The following is a 10,129-nucleotide window of genomic DNA, read 5'->3' on the forward strand; positions in this document are numbered from 1 at the left end:
CACACACACACACACACACACACACACACACACACACACACACACAAATGTAAAGTAGCTTCCAGGCAAAGCCTTTAGTGAGGTCATAACATCTCAGGGTGACAGCTGACCTTGTGTCCCGACTGCAGAAACTATTTCATGACCCTACGGCCAAGACAAAAAATGAAGAATGCATTTTACATAATTCATAGGGGTCGAAAGAAAATCAGCCACATTTTTCACATTGCTATTTTTAAGATCAATTTTCACTGGACTGCCCTCACCAACCCTACCTCTCTTTTACTCATTGTATTTATAACAGCAAGAAACTGACATTTGATTAATGTCAGCTGTAGCTGCTCAGTTTTCTCCATGTAACCACATGGAACTAATGCTGTATAATTGTTTTTTGGGGGAATAGAAGCTTCACCAAATCTCAAATCTGCTTTACACTATCTGACGAGTCAGCCATCTTTGGCTTGTATTACAAATCATTTTGACTATCAGACAAAATTGGACAGACATTCGAACTGAGAGTGACAGGCGGATACAAACCGACTCTTTCTCTCCCTCTCTGTATTGCTCCCTCTGTCAGTCTAGTTCTAGTGAAACTACACTCTATTTCCAGAACAGCAGCACATCAGAGCTGTGTGTGTGTCTGTTCTCATGACTCCAATATTTTCATTCTGCAGAGGCTAAACAGTTAATATTTCAATACACATAATACAAACACACAGGGATATTCAAACATGTTCCAGTGCCGTGACACCTGATAAAATGTCACACAAGCAATGTTGACGTGTGTGTGAAAATGTCCACACATGCATGGATGTTGGTCTGTTTGTGTGTCTGCATGCCTTTATGTGCACTGCACTCACCAGTCGTTTGATGATCCTAAGTGTTGTGCGTTGGATTCGGGGGGTCTCGACGTGCATGTGTGTGTGCAGCACATGTGAAAAGCTTTGCAAACAGGAAGGCGACAGGCAGTCATAACCCTCTCCTCCATACAGCTGGACCAGTAGGGACAGACACTGAATAGATTCCTCCCAAACCTCCTGGTTTTCAGTAGACAGCTAGCAGGAGAGAAAGAAATGTGTTAATAAATGGAGCCATGAAATACCTCCATGTTTCTATTTACGCCACTGTGGTATACGGGCCGTGGGCTCTCCGTCTTCTTCTCACCATATATATATAATATATCTGAATTAGAAATGTGAAATTAATTCAAATTTTCACACACAGGTGAGCGTGTTAAAGCACACATTCAAGAGATATTCATATTAAAATGAATAATTAAAGCAACTATGTGCAAAATGTACAAATTTGCCGTACGTTTTAAAGATACTTTCTAGCCTCTGTAATTCTATTATTTGAAAGAATATTTCACACAAACACTAACAGGAGTTATTAAATGTATTTGGCTACAGTTTGGCTAATACTTAACGCAGTAAGTTAATTGTAATACTTGCCATGCAAGCTCACTACTCTTCAGAACTGTATTTATTTAACACGAGCAAGTTTTCCAGTTGTAATGATTTTAATTAGATTCAGGGATTATATTGACGCTGCTGCCCTTTCTATCCCACTAATCTCCCATGGGGCAAAAGGGCGGCGCAGAGACAGGGGTGTGTGTCAGCTGCCCCCTTAACACTCATGCACAGCCACACACACACACACACACACACACACACACACACACACACACACACACCCAACACTCAATGTGTCAAGTATAAGTAAAAACCTCTATTGTGTCCCTTGGGACCGCCCCCCTTTACGTCCTCAACTTCTCAGAATTCACAGGACCCTCTCGCTTTTTCTTTTGCATGGAATCTCTCCACATCTCTACCTTTCCTCACTCCTTGCCTGTGAATCTGATTTCATCCTTCCATCCCCGTTTCATTATTCTACCTTCTTCCTCCAACTCCTGCTATTCATCTAAATTACTGTTTAGAAATACTTATAAATCATGTTTAATTTTTTCAGTGTCAAGATTGTCGCAGAAGCAAAAGGCAAATCAAGCATTTCAATTTGATTGTAACTAATATTAAAATGCTTCAATCATAATTCTGAGATTTTGAGTTCTACAATATCCTTTGATGTCCAATTCTAAAAGATTGTTTAATCCAGAGGGTTCAGATCCAGAGGGTTGGCTACTGCGATAAGATACCATTTCCACATTACTCAACATAAAGGCCAAGATTGTTACTCTTATCTTCCGGTTTGTTTTTCACATTCTGTGCCGGCACTTGCAGATATAAGAGCCTCTTCTGCAGACTTCTGGAATTGATATTTGTAAAAACAGTACTATATTTACTTCAGTAAATTAGAATAATCATCGGTATGGAACAGACAAGCAATGTGAAGGAGGTAAAGGGCATCCATACTACATTCCTACACTCATTTCACATGCAGCAGAGTAAGTTTGCAAAAATATACCGTTGCTACTTTTTTTAGAAATCCGTTGAAAGAATTGGAGAAAGGACTCAGGTTCCGTGCATGAAAGTGCATAACAAGCATTTTGTCTCTTTGGAAATAGTTTAGTGCACTGCTCGACTAACTTCATTGCCATAACAGTACACACACTGCTTTGGGTTAGGGTTGGGAGGAACTTTTAAATGAGCTTGATCAGAAGTGATGCTGTTTACAGCCAGTCAGACATGGTCAAGAAGGAAGTTGTAGATCTATTTACAGCAACAGCGGCATACGGTTCTACCAGTCTTGATAGATTTATCGAGTGTTAGAGAAAATTAGTCTTATTTTACAGAATTGGGTTTGTTCTCTTACAAAATCCCTGTTTAGCTTTAGATGGAAGTTATTTTAGATGACTTTGATTTACAAACAACACAGAAGTGACTGAAATGGCTGAGTTCTGCATAAGGTGCCATTTTTAATCAAAGTAGTTGACTTGAACTAAAGAACTACATCTTTTGTCAGTAATTGTGTTTTTTACTTGTATCACACAGCCTGTTAACTCAAGTATTACTTGCGTGTAGAAACCATTTCCAGATACTTACTCCTGACACGACATAATAAAACACATAACCAGACAAATAGACATGTTCTCACACACACACAGTTTGATACGCTAAATCTGGCATACATTTAGACATGCAATACACAAACATGCATGCACAGAAAATATTCATGTATGCATGCCAGGCATTTACACACACACCTCTGTGAGTATTGGTCTTACCAAGTGAATGAGGTGTATGCTGAGTTGGCTCAGGGGTCTGTTTTCTAGGAGCAGCTTCTCTGCTGCCTCCATCTCTACTGCTGGACAAGATAGCCTCTGGCTCCACACACACACACACACACACACACACACACACACACACACACACACTAAATCATTTATAGAGATTTGACAGTCAATAATGATGGATCCACAGACCTGCCAAGTCAGACTGACAGACAGAGAAAGGTACACTGACAAGTAGACTAAGAGAGGAAATAGTTTTTCTGCATGTATTGTGTTATTTCAACCCTTCTTCAATACAATGTGTGCTCAAGACAACCCAGGTTGAACAGTTTGTATTTATTGATTGATTTACTTTTTTTGATTTATTTTGTCACATCAAGTTATTTTTGCATCTCATTATGACTTCAGTCCCGCTCTTTTTTCCTGCCCCCATCTCATTAGCACCTCTGTCCCTCACTTATTTTAGTTCAGTTCATGCCTACAGTGGAACTTCAGGCCAATTAGCTGTGGAATAATGTGATTAATACTGGCACATAGTTTCTCTCTCTCTTCCCCAAGTCACTTCTTCTCTGTTACGCTCTCTCTCTCGCTCTCCTTCTCATTTTTCTTCTGTAGTATATATAATCTCTCTCTTGACCAATGGAGTAATAGTTTGGGGAGAGCGTTCTAGTCACGTCCTCTCTCCTTATCAGACCCTATTACCCAAATGAATTTGGTTTGGGCAGAAGTTTTCTTTTTAATGAGCTTTGCATTTCTCGCAGAATTGATTTCCGCTGCACATTCTGCTTGCTCCCTTCCCTCTGTCTCTTCCCTTCTATCATCCATACTTCCCTATCCTTCCTCTTCCACCCAGTCTTTTACCCTGCCTCCCCTTTAGTTGCCCCCCCACCCCCCTGTCCAGGCATTAATATGTATGCATCGGGCTGGGGTGCACACTATGGGGAGACAGGGGCTGGTGTGTGTGTATATGAGTGTACGCGAGTGTGTGTGCGTGTAGCGAGGCAAGCTAAGGACAAAGCCACTGGTGATAATGAGGCCGCAGGGACATAGCCAGACAGGCCCCTCTGTGTATGCCTTTGTGTGTGTGTGTGTGTGTGTGTGAGTGTGTGTGTGTGTCCCAGGGACTCGGGACCCCATCCGCTTTCTCCTGAGTCCACAACTTCAATATTGCAGTTGCTTAAACCTGCTAGCTTCCAGTGCACACATCAATGGTCACACATACACACACATACACCCGTGCCTTCAGGGACATGGTACAAGGGCAACATTTTGAGGGAATTGACTTTGTGATTCTGTCAGTGATTCTGTGCTCAACAGCGATGAAATTGGTAAATAGTGGTGAATTGATGTGGGAAATACACCAGTCTATAAGGACCAATGTAACATGATACAGCAAAACAGCTGACACACAAGTTAACATTTGTTTAAAATGATTATGAAATATTGTGGCTCTTTGAGGATTTCTTAGCAAGGACTGTAGTGCTTTTTAGAAGTATATCATACAAAGGATATTGGTGTGTAACTTGCAAGAATAGCAGCTAAATATTTAATCCACAGATGCATTTTGAGGTAGTCGGTAAAGCAGAAGGCAACAAAGCTGAGATCACATCGACATTAACTTCTAACTCATTAACTTTACAATTAATGGCTATTCATGTGCCTCATCAATGGGTTTTCATTCTCAGTATGCTAGAATGTGAGAGAAAGTGTTAGAGTGGACGTACCTGCAGTGCGGAGCGGACAACAACAGATGTTTGTTTTAGGATGCTGTGAAGCAGTTCCAGGACGGCTTGTAACACAAGATGGCTGACCTTCCTCCCAGCATGTCCCTCTGCATCCAGGTGGACTAGTGCCGCCTCTGAGAGGGTGCTCACCACCACCTCTATTAGACCTGTACAGTAGAGGAAAAGTCATTGGATAAAGTTTTAAAGGATACCATTTTACACTCTGGTGACAGTCTGGACCAGAGGTCTCCAACATGTTTTCCTCTGAGGGCTAACTTGGCAAAATTAAACTTGCTGAGCGATACTCAGTGGAGCATTACCATTAGCAGACATCGTTTCTGTCTTACTTTTATGGTCCTTTAATTACGGTACGACCACCATAGTCACCACCTCTGTTGTACTCCCGTCATCTGTGAAGGGCTTTTTGTGCTTTGTTGGAATGTGCGGCACTTTTTCGTCAAAAATAAGTTGTACACAAAATAACACTTAAAAACTGGTATTCTGTGTGATTTTTCAGCAAATTGCATTACAACTGGAAGATCTCGAGTCTTACATGAATCGTTTGTTTACCCCCACCCCCTACCACAAGGGCATTAAACATTGCACAGCTAACATCAGAAGTGACTGTATACACATGGTCATGTAATAAAATACACCTGTTGGAAAACATGAAGCTCTTGAGCTGCCTGTCTCTCATTATCATTATGTAATATAAGTTCATTAATGAATTAATATGAGTTCAAATCATAGATTGTAACCACCTACTTCTACATTCCAAAACAACAGACCTGTGTCTCTCTCCTACATGTATGTGGGAAGTACAAAGAATGACAGTGTACCTGAGCCTGACCTGAGTAAATCTCTGTGGCTGCCGGGTCTGGTTGGACTCCACAGAGCATCGATACTGTAGCTCCTCTACATGGAGAGGGACAGTCTTCCTCTTAGGTCGAATAGCAATTCTTGTCACGAATTTGCCCAGCAAAGAAAAATAGCGGAATTTGACATGTGGCTTTTTAAACAGAAATCAAAGCTGTGTGAATTGAATTCATCTGTGAAAATCAGTAGCTGACAGTATAAATACACCTAAGCCAACAGAATGGTAAGTAGGTAACCCAAACAGCAACAACAAAAGACACCATAATTTAGATGCTAATCTTAAAATATATTCTGTTCCCCTCTTTGTATCGCTGTGCCTTCCTTCACTCTATCCTTCCCTAGACAACTGTCCAATGTAGAACAGTTTGAGAAGCTGCTAACCCTTGCTAAGTCATGAATAAATAGCTCCTGCTAAAGTGCAAAACCATGTTCCTTTGCTCATTAAATTGAACATCACAGAGAAGATACTCTGCATTTTGCGGCTCGATTTGTGTAGTTAGTAATTGTAGGCTTCTGTCCCTGAGGTGTTCTCACCAAACATCTCTCTAAGTGAAGACTGGATACTTTCTGACCAGGTTGTCATGAGACATGCCTTCCGATAAATTCACACTGTGCCAATACTTTGGCTATCAATAATGAAAAAGTTGTACTTCATTTTCATTTCTGTGCACAGAAGGGTAACAGTTAAATACCTTTCTTCACTGGGGAAAACTCACCCAGTGTTATTTTCTATTCCAATAGATCTTTATTTAGAATGTAGACGTCGTGTGTTTATTTTCGTGAGCTAAACTGCAACACAGCCGACACTAGAAAGCTATCAAGCTAGCCTGCTGTCAGTGGGATGCACTGTTACTTTGTCAAGCTGCCTCATAATTGAATAAACAGACTGCTCTACTTTGGACTGTTCAGTCAAACACAGACCTCTTGTGCTGTTAATGTGATCCGACAATGCAGTCCTCGAGAGGAAAACTCTGTTCTAGATCGCTGCTCATGTATATGCAAATAATATTATTCTGTTATTATATGTTGAGAATAGCTGTCATCACTATACACGGCGTTCTTTACTAAAGAAAAAAAGAAAATATTAAATACATTCTCTAAAAGTTCCTGCTCTTTAAGCTACCGATCAACAGGGCACGTTAGCTGCATAAGTCATCAACACAAACATTGCTCTTTGATTGTGTACTGAAAACTTAAAGCATATGCTGATACTGAAAACATACAGTACATATAGCACAGAGTCTGCTTGTAACTGGTGATCCTATGGACTACTAGGATATAAAATTCCCTTATTAGGATTCTTCATTTTCTAACTGGCTGAGTCAATGTTGTAAAAATCTGCCAAAGTCTTACTTAGACAAAACAGCACTAAATAAGCCAATAAGTACGTTTTTATGCTTAAACTCTACCCGCATTCTACCACGATTAGGTTGACATGACACATGTTTTTCAAAAAATGTACAGCTCAGTAAGACCCTTAAAAAAGGTCAAACTACGCATTAAATTGATAAGGGCTACAAAGACAATGCAAAGTTCTGTTGGAAGGGGATGGTTCCAATAGTTCCAAGGAAGCAGAGAAAACCTAAGAAATTGGAGCAAAAATTTGAACCAAATCCAACATTGTTTTCAAATGTTTTCAACTGTCACACAACAGTCGCCAAACCACAGGCAGACATTAAAAATCTTTTGATTTGGTCACATCTAAACAAAATACGCCTGATCACAGACCAAAGACATGAATCACAAAGCATGTAACATTTTAGGGGTTAAATTTGCGAGTCACTGTAAACACACACTGTATCACTGTGACACAGTGATACAGGTACGATTAAGTCATTGTCAAAAAACTGTCACAGATTAAACAATATGAAAAAAGAAATAACTTCAACCAAAAGACACATCCACATTACTGGGTGTATCCTTTGCAGGTGCACATACAATGTGTATGATGTCCCAGCAGAGCACCCAGTATGAGCTCTCTGCGTGTGTTCGTGACTGCATAATGTAATGATGAGGATTACTGTTACTGAGAGGTATGGACGTGCATGCATCTCTAGATTGTGTGTGGGTGGGTGTATGTGTCCACTTTTATTTATGTACAAATATTGCTTGCTCATTTTAAGACCAATGAATAAGTTCTGAGTGGAAACCAGTGTGCGTTGTCCTATTTTGGAGTTAAAAATAGACATTCTACAATGCTTTGTGACATTATCTATTTATAAGCCACAGTGAAATTATTTCTATTGGAAATCAACGGGATGGATGGCTCAGAGCATTACTGTCTAAGCAAAGAAGAAAGTTTCGTGAGGACAGAAAAACCTACTGAACTGATTAAATATGATTAATGGATAATATTTCAGTTCATTTTTCAATAATGTGACTTTCTCCATCAATGTATGCGGCGTCTTGGTTGGTCTTCAAGGACAGAGTGAAGAATGCTTTGGTCAAAGCATGTGTGCGCTTAATAGGGCGTCCACCTCTTGGTCGATTAATTGACTCATTTCTGGTCTTAGTCGACTAACATTTCTTTAGTTGACGAGTCATTTTTATGCTTTTTCATGCTGAAAGACTTATTTCCAAGAACGTTATTACCACATCTCTGGCAAACGAGAGAGAATCAATTAAACCAACTAATCGATTATTCTACAAAATCATCACCAGTGTTAGTCGACTAAGAATTGTTTTGGTTGACTAAATAATAGAAAACGTATTTTATTCATAAAACGTTGTCTAGTATGTGTACAACCATGTTTTTTTTCCCCACCCTACTGCTGAAAGAAGTGTCCACTTCCACCGTATTCTGTGGTGCAACCTGACTGACTCCACAGGAGCAGAAAATGTCACCGCAATTTTACACTAAACTTAAGATTTATACCAAAACAGAACTCATACTCAAACAGCAAAACAGGCTGCTTGTTAATGCTTTCCAAGATGTCCCAAATGACTGTTCCAAAGACAACTAAGTTCAGGCAACTAAACAAATTAGTTAAAGTTAGGTTTAGACTGTGGTCTTGTAAAACAAAATACTCAACATACAATTATATTTTAGAAATATATAAGTATATACAAATATTACAAATCTGTATACGTCGATAACTTTTCACTAGTAAGCTGGGATTGCAATGCAAACTGCACAGGAATAAATGCAATCTATACAGAGCATAAAGAGCAAAACATCGCAAATGTACTGTCAAAAGTGTCTTATTGACTGTTATTATGTAAAATTTAAAACATCGATATGGATGTGGATATAATTATGCCAGGGGGCATAATTGATTAGACACATATGGACCGTCACACCATTATAGAATTTTTTTTACACTGTTTGGGGAAATAACCTGAACCCAATTTCAAACGGCAATTTATAGATGCAAGTTTCACAGACACTAGATAACACCGGCGCAGAGGCAATTACCTAAAGCATTCCTCTGAGCTTCTCACAGAAGGTCAAGAGAAATAACAAAGATTGGTGGCAGAGCGAACCCAGAGAGCAACATCAAAGACCCAAGGAGCCCCTAAAGACTTCTTTAATTATTAAAGAACACGCTTTAATCAACTGACACCTCGTCAACACCCAAACACCAAACTCATGGGTTGATGGGAACAGTTCCGAACTGTTGGGTTGATTTTTTTATTACATTACATACTCTAGATATGTACAACCTAGACTTTCTATATTAGTCTGCTTCATGTTCACAAATGAAAACTGAGCCTTCCACAATCATATACAATAATAAGAACTTTGTTTCGGAAGAGTCTCTTACTCCCCTCTCTCCCCTTCCTGTCTCCCTGTATCACATTGTCACTCACTTCAACCTCAAGATTTCTCCTCTATTATCTCATCCCTCCTCTACGTCTTGCACCACATTCTCTCTCCGTGTATCCCATTCTTCCTCTCTGTCACCCCTTTGCTACCCTTTTTACCTCCCGTTTTGCTTCCCTGGCTCTGTCATCTCTTCTCTCTCTCTTCTCTCTCATGCTTTTTTACCATCTTCTATTTCCTTCTGTTGTTCCGTTCTTCCTCCCTATCTCTGCCTTTCTCTCTCTCTTTGGTCCTCTGTCTTCATTCCCCAGGGGGTATTATCTCAGTCGGAGGCAAATCTGCCCAATTATAAACCTCATCTCCTCTTTCTCTCTCTCTCTTTCACACACTCACACACACATATTGGGTGCTCCTGCATCCACATCTACTCTCGGTTTCACACATACACAGAAGCAAAAGCACAAATAAATTCACACAAGCACATAAACAATCTCCCCATTTTGCTCTTCTTCACTGTCTATTTAATTTCCTCCCAACACACACACACACACACACACACACACACACACACACACACACACA

General features: G+C 39.9%; 1 protein-coding gene across 1 annotated transcript in view; it reads right to left on the reverse strand.

Annotated features, from left to right (window-relative positions):
- Positions 1-10,129, reverse strand: part of ulk4 (unc-51 like kinase 4) — a 66,039-nt gene that overhangs the window by 9,063 nt on the left and 46,847 nt on the right. The window contains 3 exon segments of the mRNA XM_031873804.1: positions 858-1,052; positions 3,179-3,274; positions 4,909-5,075. Of these exon segments, the coding sequence (XP_031729664.1) occupies positions 858-1,052; positions 3,179-3,274; positions 4,909-5,075 (458 nt within the window).

This window comes from Anarrhichthys ocellatus, unplaced genomic scaffold (genome assembly GCF_004355925.1).
Source record: "Anarrhichthys ocellatus isolate YVR2014 unplaced genomic scaffold, GSC_Weel_1.0 scaffold74, whole genome shotgun sequence".
NCBI lineage: Eukaryota > Metazoa > Chordata > Actinopteri > Perciformes > Anarhichadidae > Anarrhichthys > Anarrhichthys ocellatus.